At 54.5% G+C, this 19,192-nt stretch overlaps 5 protein-coding genes across 5 annotated transcripts; 2 read left to right on the top strand and 3 right to left on the bottom strand.

Annotated features, from left to right (window-relative positions):
• The first annotated feature begins 3,661 nt into the window (after positions 1 to 3,661).
• QC762_702820 (uncharacterized protein) lies at positions 3,662 to 6,232 on the top strand. Its single transcript, XM_062893136.1, has 2 exons — positions 3,662 to 3,850; positions 3,924 to 6,232. The coding sequence occupies exons 1-2, from the start codon at positions 3,812 to 3,814 to the stop codon at positions 6,063 to 6,065; spliced, it is 2,181 nt and encodes a 726-aa protein (XP_062739025.1). The 5' UTR covers positions 3,662 to 3,811; the 3' UTR covers positions 6,066 to 6,232.
• A 345-nt stretch (positions 6,233 to 6,577) lies between these two features.
• On the bottom strand, positions 6,578 to 8,251 carry QC762_702830 (uncharacterized protein; the record flags this gene model as incomplete). Its single annotated transcript, XM_062893137.1, has 1 exon — positions 6,578 to 8,251. One exon carries the CDS (start codon positions 8,249 to 8,251, stop codon positions 6,578 to 6,580), a length of 1,674 nt encoding a protein of 557 aa, XP_062739024.1.
• A 583-nt stretch (positions 8,252 to 8,834) lies between these two features.
• Positions 8,835 to 14,119, top strand: QC762_702850 (uncharacterized protein). Its single transcript, XM_062893139.1, has 3 exons — positions 8,835 to 10,321; positions 10,381 to 11,820; positions 12,014 to 14,119. Exons 2-3 carry the CDS (start codon positions 11,547 to 11,549, stop codon positions 13,765 to 13,767), a joined length of 2,028 nt encoding a protein of 675 aa, XP_062739022.1. The 5' UTR covers positions 8,835 to 10,321; positions 10,381 to 11,546; the 3' UTR covers positions 13,768 to 14,119.
• On the bottom strand, positions 8,972 to 9,880 carry QC762_702840 (uncharacterized protein; the record flags this gene model as incomplete). Its single annotated transcript, XM_062893138.1, has 1 exon — positions 8,972 to 9,880. One exon carries the CDS (start codon positions 9,878 to 9,880, stop codon positions 8,972 to 8,974), a length of 909 nt encoding a protein of 302 aa, XP_062739023.1.
• On the bottom strand, positions 14,029 to 18,501 carry PDE1 (3',5'-cyclic-nucleotide phosphodiesterase pde1). The gene is made up of 2 exons (XM_062893140.1): positions 17,028 to 18,501; positions 14,029 to 16,347 (listed from the first exon to the last, which is right to left on the bottom strand). Exons 1-2 carry the CDS (start codon positions 17,160 to 17,162, stop codon positions 14,419 to 14,421), a joined length of 2,064 nt encoding a protein of 687 aa, XP_062739021.1. The 5' UTR covers positions 17,163 to 18,501; the 3' UTR covers positions 14,029 to 14,418.
• Between the last annotated feature and the right edge of the window lie 691 nt (positions 18,502 to 19,192).

Raw genomic sequence — 19,192 nt, 5'->3', positions numbered from 1 at the left:
GAATGACTCCCACCAAAAGTCCTACCGCTTACCAATTCCACTCGCCTCCTCGCCCGTTCGGTCTCCTTGCCCGCCCGAGATCTATCGCCAGCCTTGGCGAGTGCCCAGGGAGACTTCTCAGAGTGGGTTGAGACTGAAGCCAAGATTGTAGTTAAGTCGAGGCATGAATATCAGGCCTTGGCTGGATCAAATAATCTGGATCAATGATGGTGTTGTCATGTGAATAGAGGAGCGTCAGGCACAACCTTCACATCATAGGGACATGCTGGTATTTGTACGAGTTATTCCTCTCCAGCACAACAGTTTTGAGCCGTCGAAATCCGTGAAGAGGAGGAGATGGGCTGAAAACCCTGCCATGAAGCGTGATCTTGACGAGTCTCGAACAACTCACGAGTTGCCATATGCGGGTCTATAGTCACGCTGCAGTTGCATGCCACCACTCTTCACCACGAGAAAGGGCAGCGTTCTGAGGATGCCGTGCCTTCCAGAGGCGCTTTGCCCAGCAGGCCATCACCACTTCATGTCTTTTGTGCCACCGACATCGGTGTTCCTTGTCGATGGTGGAGAGGGGCTGGAAGTGGAGGCATTTCAGAGATTTCGTCCACTGCTGTTGCACTGGGCTTGTTCTGGGGGTGGTTGTCAGGTACATGCTCAGCCTGTCGTTCAGCGTTCAAGAACAACATTGGCTGGGTTTAAACTGCGGGGCAGATTCCTTGACGACGCCTCGCCAAGACACCAAGAACGCCAGAATTTTATAGTCACCTGAGCCAGCGAGACAGCCCGCTGTTCACAACCCACCTGTTCCTCCCGCCTGGAACCCAAGCGCTGGGGGGTACACACCTCCCGCGTACCACGATTGACGAAGGACTTCGGTCGAAAAGAGTCCTACCAGCGTCGATCTTGAAGACTTTTTTTGAGGATTAGCAAGAAGGAAAAGAAAAGAACTTGAAAGACCATTTAAGACCAATGTTGTATATGGAAATGGGACGTTTTCAAGATTGGCATTGGCGAGGGTTGCTGAACAGCTTGCCGGGTGCTGCAAGACCACCTATTGGGTGTTGACAATGAGGCCACGAAAACTCTTGCGGCTCGTGAGCATATTTGGTGACGGCTTGTACTTCCAATAGACTGAAGGGCAGCTCAAGTATGCTCAGGCGCTGTGAGATCGATAGATTAAAATGTCGGCAGTCATCCAACCAGAAGGCTTTCGAGATTCTGTTCTCGGTGTTCGGGGAGCAGTGGGAGCTTCAGCGTTTGCGGTTGCGTTTGGTCGACGTTCCAGTGACGTTTCCTTCAACCACTGGAAAAAGAAAGCCTTTTTCAGAGTGATGCACCCGCCGCGCCCTCCACTGTGGCCCCCAGCCACTCCTGGCAGCCATCCCCGAACTCCTCACGCCTCCGCCGCCGCTCCGCAACGCACGGCCTGGACGAGAAAGCTGGCGACCGCCGAGAGTTACGAGACGGCATCCTCCGACGACACCTCTTACCCGAATGCTTCTGCTTGAGATGAGAAATTGTCATCCACCAAAACCGAGATGTATTGTCTCTGATCACAGCTGAGCAGTGCCGCGATGATTCTCTTGCAAAGTTGCACCATTCGACTTGGCTTTTTTGGGGTCGTCAACTTGTCTTTCGACAACCCTCGTCTAAACAAGCTCAAAGTAGCTAGCAACAGGGGGGGTGATTACCCGAGTCCATCGAGTGCCCAGACATGCGAGGCGGGGTTGTTGGCGCTGGATCAACGCCCAAGGCATCGAGTTTTGTGCATCTCCGAGGAGCTCATCGATCCTTGGTAACGTTCACCGATGTAGCTCACCGGCCGATGAGGTGTTCTTGGTGGTGAGGTTCACCTCCCATGACATCAACTTGCACGGAAGGATCCGCTTCACGGAGGCCTATACGAGGGCAGCCATACAGTGAGTGGACTGAGGACTCTCAACCTTGAGTATCGCGAGAGATTCTGTTAGTCCGCACATCCATCTTGAGACCGATACCGCCTGTACAGGTTCAACAGAGTTGTACCAGTGTTCGTCCCTGGTCCGATACTCGTCTTGCTGGCAGAGAGACCGAACGCCCAGAAGACCGGTTGGAGGGGTGGTGAAGAGCAAGAATTTCTTCTTTCATGAATCACCAGATGGTCGACATGCAGATGCCGGACATTCTTCATCGAGGCTTCGCATGGGATGGCGGGATGAGAAGCTCATTGGTCTGGACTTGTCGACCGCATCGGGCAATGTGACTGAGAAGCAACTTCTACGCCTTCTGGAATGTTTCTAGCGTCTTGTGGCGCCACCAGTACCGGAGAGCAGTGGTGGTGGGGGTCAGCCACAACCAGTTCACCACCCCTCGTCGGGTTTTCTACTGAGGTCTAATTACTGGGAGGGGTTATTGACTACGCTCACGCCCAGCAGGCCTTGCACGGGCCATCACTCCACCACTGGCGCACGCACGCTCGACAACAAGCTGCCATTTTCTGCCTTCCAAATCACGAGCTTGCGAGCGATGGTTAGAGTTAGAGTTAGTGGTTAGGGTACGGGTTATGGTTAGTGTTGGTGGTTAGGATTCGGTTTATGGTTAGGGCTTCGGGTTATTCTGTATTCTGGAAAAAAAAGTTGGTGGTGGTGGCAGTTTTTGGCGGGCAAGCGTCCTTTTGCATACACCCTGTCGAGCCCACGCCCCCCGCTGCTAATTTGACCTCCCTAGACAACACCCCGCTCGTCCGCCTCTGATATCGACGACTTCAACGTCGCGTACCCCGTCTCGAGCCTCGTCTGGGGCACCAGATTGATGCAATTTCCTGGGTGCGGCATTTTTCTCAACTCGGTATCCTGGGAAATTCGATCTGACAGGTGCCGGTGATGATGCAGTCGCCCAGCAGTTCCAAGACGTCGAGCTCCAATCATGGCACAGCTGATCGATAAATTTGCGCTCATCAGTATCGATTCTTTGACCGTGGGGGTTAGTGGTGTTTCAACCACCTATATTTCTCGCAGCTATCGTCTGCACGTCGACGAAAAGAAGATCAATCAGGGCTTCCATGCAGGTCCCAGATCCGATGGTGAAGATACCCGCAGTTGGGGAACCACATCTTGTATCAGCTTCCAAACGGTGCCGTCAACGGTGAAAGTGTCTTTTGAGAGGGCCTGTGGGCATGGTGAGGGTTCGAGACGGTGAAAAACGGAATGCTCAAGACCACAGTATATAGGTTCTTCGAGAGAAGGATGTGTTGTTTGACCGGCTGGATATTACCTCTGGCCGAGATATCTCGCTGCGGAGGAATATATCGACTCTGGCACTTGGCTCTGTCCTGGGCTTGGGAGGGCCGGCCGGAGGGTAAGCTCTGAGGGGAATAATCAAATTGTTTGCTTCTTGAGTAGCAAGGCGATGATTACTGCCGGCTTCGGTGGTAACTGTGGGCCCATAGACTGTCGTTGAGCTTCAGGAGAGTTAAGTTGAGTATCGATAGTGTTCGTGTGCAGCCGAGTATGCATCGAGTTTAGGAAGTCTGATCGATGGCCAAACTGTCGGGAGTCGGGAGCAGTTGGTCTGTGCCACGAACTCACCTCACGCCGGTGACACGGACCCACAAAATTAAAGGGTTTGTTTACTTCAACGGCCTGCCAGCGAATCAAAATTATCACCCCACCAGACATCACTGGCACAGTCGCACCTCTTCCCTTGTCGCGTCTTCAACCTGACATCATTTCCATCTCTCCACCAACATTCCAACACCGACAAATTGTCAAAATAGCTGTTTCTTCGAACGCATTTCCCCTGCATTGCACCGCCATCGCAGCGAGCTTCCGACATCATGGCCCGCCGTTCAGCGCGCCTGGCGAGCGCCCAAAGGGTAAGTAAACAAACAAAGACAAACATGCCAAAATTCGACGACAATGCCGCTAACCCGTGCTTCGCAACTTCAGGCGATGAAGCCGTCCCATGAGGAACCAGTCCTAGCTGCCGTCGCCGAGCGAGATGACACTCCCGCCGAGAGTGCCGCGGTTCAAAACATTGATGCTGTCGTTGCGTCCCCAGCCCCAGGTCCCGGCCCAACTCCTACCAAGCTGCCCGCGACACCAGCTGGCAAGGTTTCTCGCATTAAACCTCCTGCCACAGAAATGCATCCTGCCAAATACCATCCGACCATGGCGCCACCTTCGTCCGGTCTGCGTCTAGGCTTCACCGACATTGTCAAGCCCACTTCTTCTCGCAGCGATGCACTTCCCGGCGCCATTCAATCTACACCCACCAAGATTGCAGTCCCATCTTCCTCTTTTACATTCAGACAATCCGGTCACTTAGATAAGAAACTCGGGCCTGAGGCTCAGCGCATGATGGACCAAATCCGCGATCAGGCCGCCAAAATCAAAGTCGAGTTGGTCGCCCAGCGCGAGGCAGAGAAGGCCGAAGAAGAGCAGATTAATAATCGCAAAATTGCTACTGCCAAAGGCAAGGCCGGCCGTTTCAGCTCAGCCCATATGAACGAGTTCAAGAAAATGGACTCGATCGCGAACCATCCCTCAGCCTTCAGAGCCCAGTCGAGCCGCATTACACCACTCAAACAAGGCGTCAAGCGCAGCCAATCCAAGGCCAATCTCGACGAACCCGAGCATGCTCGTTCTAAGCAGTCCACTCCAGTCTCGACGATTCCCAAGGCCAATCAGCGTGTTGACGAGGTCGAGTCTCCTATCAAGCGTGCTCGTCAGCATATCGAGGACGATGCCACGACGAAGCGTCCAATTTCACGAGATGCGAGCGCAATTCCGATGCCCAAGTCGTCTTCTAACATGGCCCTACCTCGGTCCAAATCTAATCTTGCATCGTTGATGACCCCAACCAAATCTTCGCTTGCTCGATCGAGCAGCACCATTGCCAAGACCCCTGTACGTGGCTCGCTTCTTCGTTCACCCTCCAAGCCTGCGCTGGGCGGTCTTATCAAGTCTGCCACGACGAGCAACATTGCGGCCGTTACTGCCGTTGAGAAGGAGACGACGAAGACGGTTGAGGTCAAAAGCTCAAAGGCGGTGCTTTTTACCACTGATGATCTCAAGAGCCCCAAGGCAGGTGTTTCGACAGCCGAGCCCAAGAGTCCCGAGGTGGCCGTCGAGGTCAAGACCCCCAAGAGCCGCTTCGAGCAGGTCAAGTCTCTTTTCCGCCGCTCCCAGGCCAGTGCTGCGAAGCCTAAAAGCACTATTCCGATGCCCTCTACTCTTGGTTCCAAGACACCAGCCCCTCCTCGTCTGGAAAAGGAGCTTCCTCCAGTCCCCATGACCACCCCTGCCCGCAAGCTCACTAAGCGTGTGGCTTTCACCCCCGACACTCAACATGCTGCGATGGCTCAGAACTCTCCATCGCCGGTCAAGTCTGGCGTCCCCGTTCCCGCTGTCAGGCAGCCACTTGGAGAGGTCCACTACCCATCGTTGGACGGCGTCCTGGCTGAGCAGAGCGCCGAGGATGTGTCTTACCCCGACCTCTCCACCGTCCGCCCCCTCCCAGATGCGCCCACCGAAACCAAGGCCCCCTCCGCCGAGCCATCCGTCCCAGGCACATTCTCCTTCCGCGGCGACCACACCATCAGCTTCGGCGGTCCATCCTCTTCATTCGGCTTCTCCCCCGGGCAAGCTAGCATCCGCCCCGTCCGCCCATCTATTCTGCCCACGGAGAACATGCCCGGCAGCTTCCCCCGCACTTCATCGTCGACGACGGTTTCAGACAAGGAGAATGAAGCCCCGCGCACGGTGTTTGCCGCTCTGCCTCATGGCATGACGAACAAGAAGCGACATCGGGTTACGTCGGATGAGGAGGAGGAAGAAGCGGAGCGAGAGGCGGCGGATAGGGCGGCCAAGAAGAGGAAGCAAGTTCCCGAGGGGGATGCGTTGCTTGCTCCGAGGCTGGTTGCCGCGAGCGCGAAGAAGACGGGGATGCAAAATGCTAGTCCTAGGAAGATGGCGGCTTTGCCTGGTCGCGCGCCCGGGACGCCGAGCCCGATGAAGAAGAAGACTACGGGGGGTGGGATTAGTCTTAGTCGGTTGCAGGCTTTGTCGAGGCCAAAGGTGAGGAAGTAAAGACACTCCCACTTGGACTTGTCTTGCCATGCCAATCACTTGGCGTTTGCTGCCGGTGATGAAGCATATTGTTGGGATAGGGCAGTCGGTGGCTTTTCGATACGGGGGAGCTTTGGGCGTTGTGGGTGACACCACATTCTTAGTTAGCCTTGACGAAGAAAAGCTTCCTTGGGAGTTGACACTGGTATTATTAGGGGAGTGGGAAAGGTGCATAAGTTATCTGGGTTGCTTTTTTATATTCACTTGTAACGATACATTACGCGTCATCATTTGAGGGGAGTTTAAGGCGGCGGCAGCGGCGGCCTTTGGCACAACGGGAGAAATTTTTCATATGAAGAAGGGGGGGGAATGGCGTTAATAGGCTGGGGATTGGGCTTGTCTGATGAGCATGGGAGTTCTGTAGGATTATCAACTTGAGAGCTATTTTTTGCACGAGCTGCTGCTTTTTCATCATTAGAGATGTAGTTATGTGTTGTCTTGATACCTACTCATATCTCTATCAGTTGTTTGAGTCATCGTCCAAAAAACCTCCTCAAAAGGTCGGCCTGTACACTTCTCCTCTTGCTACTGCTCCCCCCATTCCCGCTGCCACTACCACCACTACCGCCGCTTCCCCCCTTTTTCTCATTTCTTCCCTCAAGGGCACCGATAGGGATCATCTGCCCTATTTCTTGGTGACCTCTTGTGGTGGTGATGGTGGTGGCGGTGGTGGCCACCATCCCCGGGGTTTGAACCCGTCCAGCGCTGGGCTCTGCTTTCACTGCTGGCGCGGTAGCCAGGCTACCATTCTTCCCTGTGCCAAAATTTGCCATGCGTGCCTCTTCATCCTCTCCTCGTGGAAACTTTTGTCGTTTTCTTCCAGAGACTGTCCGCCGGAGGAAACCCTGTTTGGGGTTGTTAGTGGGTGTTGTGTTATTCCCAATAAGAACAACAGGTGCCGGTGGGGTGGTGATTGGCGTGATCGATAGCGCTGGTGGTGGCTGCAACTGTGGTGATGACCTCGACTGGTGAGCTTGCCGCTGGGGCTGGAGATACTCGGTTGACATCCTTGGGTTGGTTCGGTGGATGTGGATCGACATCACGGGGGGTTCTACTCTTGCGGATGGGTTTGAACGGAGGGAATGGTAGGAGGAGTACTTTCTCGTCGATGTCCCGCCTGTGTGTGATGCTGTAGGGAATAGGTTGTAGGAGGTGGCTCGGTTCATCCTCGAGTCGATCTTATTGAAGGGGTCGTCAGCTCCTAAACTTTGGCTTTGTCGGCCTGATGATGAGACGGGGGAAGAAGGGTACTCTGGGGGGGTTTCGTATGAGGAGAACGTGGTTGAGTTGTGTGACAGGCTGTCCTTGGGGGCTGCTTCTCTTTGGATGGGCGAGAAGGGGAGAGTCTGGTTAGAGACGAATGGTGCACCGCGGTGGATAAATCGTCGTGGGCTGCTTGTGGGTGGTGTGTTTTGGAGTGAAGGCACCTCTGTCATCTCGCTGTGAGGGTACTGCGTTTTGTTGCTATCCGAAGTAGAGAAATACCGATCTTCAAGACGGACGGTGGATGCGTGGGAGTTGTTGCTGACCCTTGAAGAGTACGAACGGACATTGTGGCGCCTGATCCGGGACTCTTGCTGCGTTGAGACAGGAACTTGATGAGAAGACTGAACCGGCGAGGCGGGCGAAGGCTGCAAGAAAGACGGAATCCCTTTTGTCGGACTCGGTCGAAACGATATCTCTCCCAGCGGGTCAGACAGCGACACGTAAATAGTCGTCTGGTCATTCCCCTGATCACCTCCCTCATCAAGATCCGACCTTGCCCCCTCCTCATTGACCCGCCTATGCAAATGAATCTTCTTCTCATTATACCCCTTTCTCAACCCCTCCCACCTACCCCTCGCCAGCCCATTATCCCCCTCGGCCCTCTCCACCTTTCTCAGCGCCTTCTGTACCACCTCGGCCTCGTTCACTTGTTCTCCCTCTGCACCCTGCTGATCTTGCACATCAACCAAACAGTTGATACACATCGGTACCGTGTCCACCTCCTTCGCCTTGTCCTCCTCTCCAGTTCCATCGTCCTCAAACCATTCCTTGAGCGGTGTTCCCCTGACCACATTCTTGCACCCGCAGAATAAACACCCGTAGCATGCCTTGTGCCAGAAGCACCACCCCAAGCTGACACAGTCCTCCCCGCGGAAGACCATTTCGTTGCAGACCCAGCATATTGCCAGGTTGGTGATGGCTATGTAGCAGGCGTGGCATGCTAAACGGGCCGAGGAGCCGAGAACGTGAGGTTTTGAATTCCAAGGCGAAGGGGAGGAGAGCCGCTAGCAAAATGTGCAAGTGAAGAGTTGAGGTGGGGGTTGGTGCTGGCGAGGTGGAGGGAGTGGAGGAAGGGGGGCTTTCTTCTCGGTTGCTGGAGCTTGTAAGACTGGCGTGGATGAGGAAGAAGGAGGAACGCCGTGGTGAGTGTTGGGGATGGATGTCATGCTGGCAAAACGAGTGTCCCCGGCGGAAGATGGGTGTCCAATGCCTGATTGGCAGGTGGACGGATGATAACGAGTGGTGGTAGATAATGTCAATAAACGAAGGAAGATATATTGATGTCGGCAACGAAAGTGAACAAGATATGTGTAGCTTACGGATGAGATGACTTTGCTAAAACATCTGTTGTGAATACCTATATCGACAACATCAGAAGGACTTGGGCCCGAACCTTCCCAGTCTCGTAGGGTGGATGGCATTTGTATACTTACGGCAGGAACAACTCACATTCATTAGACTGAGGAAGGAACCCCCTTCTACCACACAACCAGGGAAGACGCCATCGACCAGGTGGGCCTTTTATGCATTCGCATAATCTATGCCAAACATGAGCTAACATCTTATCAATGTCTATATACCCGTTTATACTCGACTCATCCTCAGTTCACCTGCTCCCTGCTCTCCAGCTTGGCCGCCCCCTCGTGCCCCCCAAGATCTTTCGCAAAATCCGGCCTCGGCAGCTCCATGCCCTCCGTCACCCTCCCATAGGTGATCCCGCCCAACCTGCTTATCGGCCTCAAAACCTCAATATCCAGCAAACTCCCCTCCTCATTGATCGCATCCTCCCTCGCCCAGAACTTGACACCCTCAACCACCGCCATGGTACTGCTCACCTTCCCAGGCGTGCTCTTGCTCTCAAACCCCCTCAGACTCTCCAACTTGCCCTCAATGCTGAAAACCGCCTCCTTCACCCTCGGCGCCTTGACATGCTCGCAGTCATACACGGGCGTCAGACCGCTAACATCCCACTCTGACACCCCGTACGGCGCGTTGATGGCGGTGGAATTCGCCGCCTCGAGGAAGCTTTCAGAAATGATGTTGATGGTGCACTCTTTTGCTTCGTCAAGCTGGCGGAGGGTGTCCTTTGCTTTGGTGGGGTCAGGGTTCACCAGGGAGGAGGCAAAGCCGATGATGAAGAGAGGGGGGTCGTGGGAGATGACGGTGAAGTAACTGAAGGGGGCGAGGTTGGTTACTTTGCCATCCGGGGAGACTGTTGAGACGAAGGCGATGGGGCGGGGGACGATGGCTGAGATGAGGAGTTTGTAGTTGAGGTGGGCTGGGCGGGTGGGGGAGTAGGGGTCGATTTGGCGGTGGGGTTTCTCTTTGTCTTGTCGGGTGGACAGGTGGTTGGCGCCAGCACCAAATGTCCAGGAGGGCTGGGGGGTTTGGGTGTAGGAAAAGGTTTTGGTGCTGTCAAAGGGGGGGCGGGAGGCTTCAACGGCTTTGAAGTCGGGGTGAGGGTTACGTTGGATTTTGGACTCCCAGTTGGAGGTGTTTTCGGCGGCCATGCTGGGCTGTTTCTTACCGAGTATAGGGCTTACTGTTCGGAAAGACCTGTAGTAAAAACCCGGGGTTGGTGCGGATGTAAATAGGGTCACTGGTGGTGATGTTGATATCGGCGTTGATGCCGGCAGAAGGTGGGGGAGGGGTCGTCGGTGATAATGATAGCTGCGCTTGTCGTCGGGTAACGGAAGGCGGAATGAGGGCCGGAAGATGTGGAGGCGGCGGGCCAAGGGACCCGGCTTACACAAGCACGTCGACATAGGATGCTGGCAGTTAGTGTTCTGCCAAAGTTCAACATGGATGTATATGTCTACAACTACGGACTCTTTGTCATCAGCCAGCCATGTGTAGACCTGGCAATGCTGAATGCCCCAGACGCTAGACAACGAGAAGTGGGCCGGATGGCAGCAGCTATAGGGCTGACCGTGTCAGATCTCAAAGAAAAAGTCGGGAACCAATTGACGTCAGGTGCCCGGAATAAGCTGACCACGTTTTGTTCTTGCAGGAAGATGTCTGATATTTTCGGCAGTCCATTCATCATCCATTTTGTACGACAACGAGGATTCTGGGAGGACCCGCACGGAGCGGGCTGCCCCGGCCATGGGCGCGGCCTTTCGGACCGGGAATTTGCCATGCCTCCTGGCTCCAGGTGCTGTGATGGAATCATCAAGCTATGCGCATATCTTCTCCTCTCGGAGAGACTGTTTGAGGTTTCGATCATTCAGCTGAAATCCCACGCACTCAACCACCCAATCACCCTTGTCCCGGTTGGACGCTATGCGCCCCACGCGAGCGTTGGTGGAGAACCGTTAAGCTAAATATGGCTCAGGGCGAAGCGAGAAGCGCGCGTTGGCTTTTGTTGGCACCCTCACTTACAGATTCTGTCAGACAAGGTACGGCAACATCTCTCGGTCTCACTTTTCTATGATATGATGGGCATACAGTTCTCACGAACTGGCTGTGGAGAGACGGCAAGACATGCAGAGCAAGAAAGCCTCGCTATCACGAAGTTGTAACACTGTGGCATGCAAGTAGCCGGCACAGAGCCTCGCCCCAAGAGTCACCCCACCATTCGGAGGCCCTGGCAGACCTCACCAGGACGAGACGAGACGAGACGCGGGTCGGGGCTGATACACTTGTCTCTCCAAAGGCTGGGCGCCGGGCAGCGTCTTGACTGGTTGGGGCATCTTGGGCGCATCAACACTGCAACGAACACGGAGTCGCAGCGGGCAGGGCAAGCGAGATGGCGGCGCGCAGCATTTGTCTTCAAGGAACTGCCGCAGAAACAAGCAAGAGAACCAAGACCGAAGACCAAGTACCAACAGCCCGCTGGGGTGGCATCGTGATGGTCTTCTGTGCTTCGTAGGGCAGCCGGACGGGGTCCCGAGAGATTGGGGGCGGTCTTGGCTGCTGCCATCCAATCCCATCCCGCTGTTCTTCAGCCCATCGACGGCCTGTCACCCGGCTTTCCTTCCCTTCAGAACACCGACCACCCAGACCACAGCACCCCCTGTCCTTCTTCTTTTGTCGGGTATTCCTCTTATTCTTGTGTCTCTTTTGGGCGTCACTCTCTCCACCAAAGTGTTTGTTTGCTGCTATTTGCGTGATCCTGTTGCAAATGTGTCTTTTGAAACCATAATCTCGCCTCTCCTTCCTGGCTCCTCGGCCGTGATGGCGATGGCGACGGCGACGGCGACTGCGGACACCATCCTAACGAGAAGCCCGAGTCTGCTGACAGCAGCTTCTGGACCTGGCGGCGGCGCCGTCGCAAGCGCACCCGCTTCCGCAACGACCGCGAACAAGTGCGGAGCCGACTTTCTCTTTCCCAAGAACCTCGACTTCTTCTACCATCTCGACATCCTGACCGTCTCGTACCGGTCCACCCTTGCCAATCCCACTCTGTCGTGTTGGTGTGGAGGTCAAGACGGCAAAGCAGCCGTCCAGAGTCAGTTGTTTCTTTCCACTTCCATCTCCTTTCGAGTCTCTCACCCCACCACTTCCTTTCTCTCTCTCTCAGGCTGAGGTGCCAAGCACAGCACTTCCCCCCTACTTCTCGATAGTGGCTTGCCCCCTTCTGCACGCCCGCTGTCACCACTGCCAGGTTGCTGACTGATGTGATATTTGTACCACCCCTTCAGAGCTCAGCACCCGCCATGCCAGCCCGTTCAACGGCTCCGCTCGCCTTCAACTGAACTTTTCCTCCATCAACGCTCCCTGCTGGTTCGAGCTCACCTCAGAGTCTGGGGATTGTGGAGACGTTAGCGATAGGTTTGTGGTCTTGACGAATCAGCGCCCAGCGACCGGCACTTCGCCGATAGTCTCGATATCGACGCCAGTACCCGTACCCGCCGCGCCGAAACGGACAACTACAACGACCCGCCGGCAGAAACATCTGCAGCTTCGAGCAGAGACAACCTCGACGGCCCCCACAACCGTCGTCTCAGAGCCTTCGGAACCCCAGGCCGGGGGAGACAGTCTCAGCTCTGGAGCCAAAGCTGGTATCGGCATTGGCATCAGCCTTATCTGCGTCGCCATTGTCGCCGTTATCGCCATGGTATTCTTCAGGCGCCGTCGCCGAGGCCAGGATGCCGATCACCTCGGTGTCATCATGGATCATGAACGTGGTAAGGGGAGGAAACCGGAGAAGCGCAGTCCTGGCGCGCCCTCGATAGTGTCGGCAAGGTCGGATGAAGAGGCACTGTTTCCCATACAGCCGGTCTACGATGGGTTTCCGGGGTCGATGGGATACGAAGATGTTCGCTCGCTACATTCTCTCACCAGCCACTCTCACTCACCAACAAACGGCCATCACTCGCCAACAGCACCCCACCAAAACAGCTACTGGTCGCCGCCGCAGGAACGAAGCATGGAGGCAGATGAACTCGCCGCTGCTCGTCTGAAATCACAACACAACACAGCCATCCCCCCGGTCATCTCATACGGCCCTAACCCCGTCACCCCAACATTACCACGACCTACACCACGAGTAATAGAACTAGAGAGGAGGACCTCTCCCCACAGCTCACCAGACAGCATAGCAGCCGTCCCGGTGGTACCAATAATGCCGATCGTGCCTGATTTCCCAGAATATCCCGATTACACGGGCTACAGCATCCCGGCCCCGGCACCAGCAGCAGTCCCATCCAGGCCATCATCAATACCCGAACAACTACCACATCCGCAACCCTCCCCACCGCGACATACTGTGTCGCCCAACGTCGTCACATCTTATGGTCCCAACCGAGTAACACCAACCCCACAAGTGGTCTCCCCCACCGTCCCCCCAGACGACACCATGATCAACCGCCGCTACCAAGAGCAAACCTACCACGAACCAAACTACCCAGAACAGCAGCCCCCCTACCAAGTCCCCGCGATCGCCGAGGTATCAGAACAAAACCACGACCGAAACGATTACCACCACCACCATCACGAACGCCAATTCTCCTGGGACGAATCCCCCCTCCTCGGCGCCTCCTCACCCGTAGGCGGTCTCCCCCCTTATGCCTCCCAGATCGAGTTCGAAGCCATGACCAAGGGAGCCATCCGCAACATGCCCGAACCCCAAGCCGGAGCGGAACTACCCCCCACAAAGGACGGATACTACCCCGAATTCCACCCCATGACGCAGGTTGAGCTCCCGGGCGAGGCACCCCAGCTGCCGTTCCAGGTCTACAGCGTGCAGCAGCAGGACTCTTCATCTGGGAGGAGGGGGACGGGGGCGGGGGGGGGGGCGGGGATGGTGGTGGCGGAGCAGAAGGTGCTGATTTCGGCGGATTTGTTTTCGGATGCGGACATGAGGTTGTTTATGGAGCAGAAGGCGAAGGCGAGGGAGAAGAGGAGGAGGGAGATGGAGATGGAAAAGGGGGAGGGGACAGCAGAAGGTGGGTAATTTCGGATTTGGAACCCGGCGGGATAAGGGGATATCAAAAGTAATAAGGTTGGGGAAAAGGGAAGAGGGGGGATTATACCATTGCAAAGGCGTTTCGGGAGGTTATTTATATTGTCGAGATCTTTTGTGATTTACACAAGATAAACAAACAGGGGAGGTTAGGATTGGTCGGGGTCAACGGACGGCACAAAAACAGGGGCGGAACAAAGCATTGTTTTTTAGTCATATTATTATCATCATCATCATCTGACATATTCGGTGGGGGGAAAGAGGTTGGTTACCTTTGGATATTTAGTGCCTACCTACTTTATTTATATATACCTAGTATATTATTTGTATTTACTTCAATCCCATTTTGCATTATAACGTGGAAAGACAAGTTGAAAACAATGTTGTACAATATTGCACAAAGTAACCTACCCTCCTCCCCTCCCGATTGAAACCTCCAAAACCCAATGAAGAATGGGTATCATGTAAAATTGCCAAGAGGAGGGAAGCGCAAGCAAACACAGTGATGATCCCCCGCTCACCCGGATCATCACCACATATCCCGTAATACATCTTTACATTTGCAAAAATTCCATCATGATTTGCCATTATAATCAAACCCATCAGTACCATTCATCCCTCATACATATCATCACATCATACCTATAAAAACAAACTATCGCCCTGCCTACAGACAACAAACTCACACCCCAACCCCAACCCCCTCTCCACCTCCCTCAGTTCCTCTTGTATAACCTCCCTCGCCTCCACCCCGTCCTCCCCCAACTTGTCCTTGACATGTATAATCACCACCTTCAACCCCCTCAACAGCCCTCTCAGCTCATTCTCCTCTTCCATCATCTCCTTGTCTTGGTTTTCGTCGTCGCCATCTCCTTCTACCGACTCGGTCAGTGTAGCATGGGGGTCGTTGCTCAGCGGCGTCGCCGGACCCTCCTGCATGTTGATATCCTCCTGGGGGGGTCGGACACCAGCAGGTTCGACGTCCGACAAGCTCAACTCCCCCGTTGGGGTCGCCAGGTGCGGTGTAGGTGGTTGGTTTCCACCCCCCTGATTATTCCCACCCTGCAAAAAGTAATCTTGTGGAACGGTGCCATCTACAGCACGACGATTAGGCTGCACCGTCCTCGGTGATATGGGATGGTCCTCCTTTTCCGGCTGCTTTGTATTCCCCGCCCCCGTCCCCTCCGTTTTGACCTGCGGCTGGGGTGTACTTTTTCTTTTGGACAGCTGTATGCTCGCCCCATCTTCCAATCCCGAAACACCACCGGCTTCCCTCTTACGTTTTTTGTTGTCGGCAGCCGGGGCACTGGTTATGCTACCCCTTCTGCTCTGAGGATAGAGCACATTCTCCGCGTGGCTTGCCCTTCGGGATTTAGGCATGACAGAAGCATGGCTTGGTCTTCGAGAAGAAGGGTATGTCTGCGGTGGTGGTGGTGCAGGGGGCGCGTTTTTCGCTGCCAAAACCTCCTTTGCCAGAGCCGTCATTTCTTCGGCGAGATATCTCGGTGCCAGGTGGCCGTATAACCTGTCCCGGGTGACAGAGTTGTCATAACTGCACTCGATAAAGATGGCTGTTAATTTCCCCGCCGCGATCTTGGGCGCGGCAATCTGCCAGACGAATAGGTTGCGGGGCGTGAGGCTTTCGCTGTCGGGCTCGACGTCGCCAAACATGAGGATTTCCCTTCCGGTGGGGACGTGCTGGAAGAAGTAGGCCGAGCTGTCGTAGACGCAGTAGGATTCTTCGAGGGGGAGTCGGTCAGACAGGGAAGAGGTTCGGCCGGGGGCGACTGATTGGGCGCGTTCTTGTTGTTGGAGCTGGATGAATGGGGGGAGGGAAATGCTCGTGCCGGGGTGGTTGAGGCCTAGGGTTATTGACCTGCTGGGGGAGCGGCGGCCGGACATGCTACCTCTGAGATCGAACGACGCCGGGCCGAGGGAAGAGGCGTCGAAGCTGCCGTGTCGCATGCTGGTTGTGCTGCCTCGGTGGCTGTGTTTCTCTACACAGTGGCCGTGGCTGACGCTGAAGACTTTGATGGCTAGGCCATCCCCTATCTCGAGATAGCCTCTGGTGTCCCCCTCCCCAAGAGCTGGAGAGCCACCCTCCACCAGCCTCATGTAAGTAATCAGCCCGTGGCCGTTGTTCTCGTCGCTCAAATTTGGCCAGATGATATTGTTGAAAATGTGTTTCTTGAACCCCTCTATCGTCACTGGAAGACCGGCTAGCCTCTTGGGTCGGCGCATGCCAGCAGTGTTGATGACCAAACCAGCAATGTGGTCCAGATGCGGGTGGCTGATGACATAGGTCTCGACCAAGTCCTGCACAATATCAAGGGCGTTCGCCTTGGGGCTGACATTATTGATCTCGAGTCCGGCAAAAGGACCGGTAGTCAGAGTATGTGGAAGCGACTCCTGTGTCAACGTCATTGGTTGGGTGTCCTCCAATATCTTCGCGATAGCCCCCAGATGAACACCAGCATCAAAAGCAACAACCGAACTCCTGCCCCATTTTGACGAGACAGACCGTACTAAGAACGAGGTGACATTATTTTCGAACGGCCCGCCTCCCGAGCCCTACGTACAAAAGACATATTAGCTATTATTTACATTTGCACAAGCATGAGAGACAAAAAAGTAAACAGTATAGAAGACGTAGAAAAAGAGAAAAAGAATAAAAAAAAGACCAATCTAGAAGCCGCAACATGTCTTTCATGGCCCAACAACCCCAGCGACCCGACAGAATGGAATCGAGCAAGCCACCACCGCGCTGAGACCAAGCTGGATCAGCGAGGTAAGATGGAACGACAAAGCATTCTTTGTCACTGGCCCGAGAGTCATGGGGTGTTCCATGACGCAACACAGACTGAACCAGACAACAACATCTGTGCCTGTGGCTTTGTTTCTCTCCGTGGTCTTTGTTGGCTTGTTCGAGAACAGAGACTGCCCTGGACGGGGAGGGGGTCGCGGGTAGGTGCATGAGATCTACCCTTCAGAGAGGGAGGGGGAGGGGCAGGCGGTCTTGGTGGGCTGAATGTTGGTGGGGTCCAGCCAGTTTAATTGAGTGGAGCTGAACTTCCTTCAGTGGACCCCCCGAAGCTGGACAAGGTTGACGACCGGCAACCGGAGGTAGGATCGGCCAAGACATGGGTGAGGGAAAGATGAGTATAAAAATAAAATAAAAACAAACTGAAGGGAAAGGAAGACCAATGAGAAAACTCCAGATATGATGAAGACAATAGGAATAACCAACTCACAAGAACAATGACATGCAGCGCAGGTTGTTGTTGTTGTTGCTGTGCTGCATCATCTCCAGCATTGGTGTTGTTGTGCATGGCAGACACAACAGCCTCCTCCCCATTTGCGACCTCAGTTCCTCCTCCGCCCCCCATCAGCTCGGCTTTGCTGGCACGCTGTGTGGTAAGAAGGAACCTGGAAGATACGACAATGATTCAGGTCGGGAGATGGGATACCTCTCCGGTGTTTATGCGGCGGGTTGGTGGGCGTGTGTAGATAGAGATCAGAGAAGGGTAGGTCGCAGTGCGAGTGGCTTTTGCCTGCTTGCCTGGCCTGTGAATCCCAGGATCCAGGTTGCGAGGAACCAGCAGATAGATTGTGTGTAGCAATCGGGAATTCCGCGACCGTTTGTTCGCTGAGCGTGTGTGCTGCTGCTGGTGGCGATGCGATGCGATAGGATGATACCGTAAGGTGGTTGGTGGGTGGGAAAAGGTGATGCGGGATTCCCCTGCTGCAATGCAGGAAGCCGGGTCCGGTGAGATGGTGCTGCTGTAAGGTAGGTTGGGTCTCGGGTGGGTTTTTGGAGAGCTGAACCCGGTGGGTAAGACAATACCCTTTCTTAACCCCCTGAACTTGTAGCTTGTATATCGGACAAGACAATGGAAGTCTTCTAAGGGAAAATGAATTGGCCGTGGAAGGCGAGGGACCGTTTTATGTTGGAGCGCAGACAGAGAGGCTTTTCTCGAATGGCGCCGTTCCAGTGCCGTGGCTTTTTTGAGGAACAGGCCGCTTGTGCCCAAACCGCAGACGTTTCTTTGGGGCTGGCCTCTGCCGTTCCCCTGCAGTAGTAGGTCCAAATGCTCGACGGCGGCACGACGGTAGGTATTGCTGCAATGGGGGCGGGCGAGTTTGAGTGTTGATCGAGAATGAGGTGTAGAGTCCAAGATGATTAATTGTAAGAGGAGAGAGGTCCATCGGACTATTATAGAAAACGGGATGGGACTTCCCAATTGGTACCTACCCTACCGCAGGTATTCAGCGCGCCCCGGTGGGAAGAGGAGGGTTCCTAAGTTCTTTCACCTGCCGGCGAGGCCGCTCTGGCAAGGCAACAAAAGTTTCCCTATGCCCCTCCATTGTTGCGCAAACTTGGCTTTCGGTCCAGGCAGGACGCGGGCGGGAGCTAGTGGCAGCCGGGAATTTAGGGCTCGATCTTATAATCCGTGTCCCGTTTCGCCTTACGAATCCGAATGTCTATCCAGGTTTCAGGGGTGTCGTTATCGTCGACTAGCGCCTTGGAGGACGACGTTGGAAGATTCCGGGGGAGCTCGATCGGTGGTGGTGACGTTGAATGGAAGGCCCGGGGTGTGTATGGCATGGCGGGGGGGTTGTCTTCGGGGATGCCGTTGGTGGGAGAGGGTTGGGGGGCTGCATTCCCGATGCAAGGCGGCGGGTCGTCTGCATTCATTCAACCGCCCACATCTCGTTCTCCTGGTGCATCCCATGCCACTCGATCGAGGTGAAAGTTACGATATTATTATCTGTGATACATTTTTACACCTTGGCTAGGTAGATAGATACCCAGTCTGCATGTGACCGAGTTTGTCAACATCCCATCCAAGCAAATTGTGACGCCAACATGCGCACCCCCGATCAACGAGGGGCTTCTCGCTCTCACCGGCCAAGGTAACATTCAATAGTGCGATATGTCCTCCCTCATATTTTGCATTATCTACAGTGTAAAAACAGGGGGCATCGATCAGAGTCAAGCAGTGGGATCTCCGATTTGTCCAGCCTTCTTCTCCAGACAGCGAATATGTCGACCCATTCGGATTGTCCAACATGATCGAACCAGTGTTCCCCGATCAATCTGACAATATTCGACCAAAAAAAAACCCCAATGGGTGTCATGACTACTGAGGGGTTGGGAAGTCACGGCATATCAAGCTCACCGAGTGGTGTTGTGTGAGTGTGTACTGGCTGGCACCCTTAGCCTCACATGAAACCAGGGACTACGAATATGCTGCTTCATCTCGAGCTACACAGCTGGCCGTAGGTAGGTAGGTAGGTAAGACAGTAAGTAAGTAGTACACTCTATCATCAAAGGTCCTAACTACAAGGGCAAGGGGACGGCAAGTTAATTCACATTTCCACATGAGCAGTTCTCTGAACAAAAATATAAAAGATT

This window comes from Podospora pseudocomata, chromosome 7 (genome assembly GCF_035222375.1).
Source record: "Podospora pseudocomata strain CBS 415.72m chromosome 7, whole genome shotgun sequence".
Lineage (NCBI taxonomy): Eukaryota > Fungi > Ascomycota > Sordariomycetes > Sordariales > Podosporaceae > Podospora > Podospora pseudocomata.
The sequence above is the reverse complement of the archived record's forward strand: the minus strand, read 5'-3'. Positions and strand labels throughout refer to the sequence as shown.

What these genes read in the sequence shown, in the direction of transcription:
- QC762_702820 (XM_062893136.1), top strand. Translation starts at nt 3,812, where the DNA reads ATGGCCCGCCGTTCAGCGCGCCTGGCGAGCGCCCAAAGG. An exon ending in GCCTGGCGAGCGCCCAAAGG is followed by an intron (nt 3,851 to 3,923) that starts GTAAGTAAACAA and finishes TCGCAACTTCAG; the next exon opens with GCGATGAAGCCGTCCCATGA.
- QC762_702850 (XM_062893139.1), top strand. Translation starts at nt 11,547, where the DNA reads ATGGCGATGGCGACGGCGACGGCGACTGCGGACACCATCCTAACGAGA. An exon ending in CGGCAAAGCAGCCGTCCAGA is followed by an intron (nt 11,821 to 12,013) that starts GTCAGTTGTTTC and finishes CCACCCCTTCAG; the next exon opens with AGCTCAGCACCCGCCATGCC.
- PDE1 (XM_062893140.1), bottom strand. Translation starts at nt 17,162, where the DNA reads ATGGGGGGCGGAGGAGGAACTGAGGTCGCAAATGGGGAGGAGGCTGTT. An exon ending in CGCTGCATGTCATTGTTCTT is followed by an intron (nt 16,348 to 17,027) that starts GTGAGTTGGTTA and finishes TTTTGTACGTAG; the next exon opens with GGCTCGGGAGGCGGGCCGTT.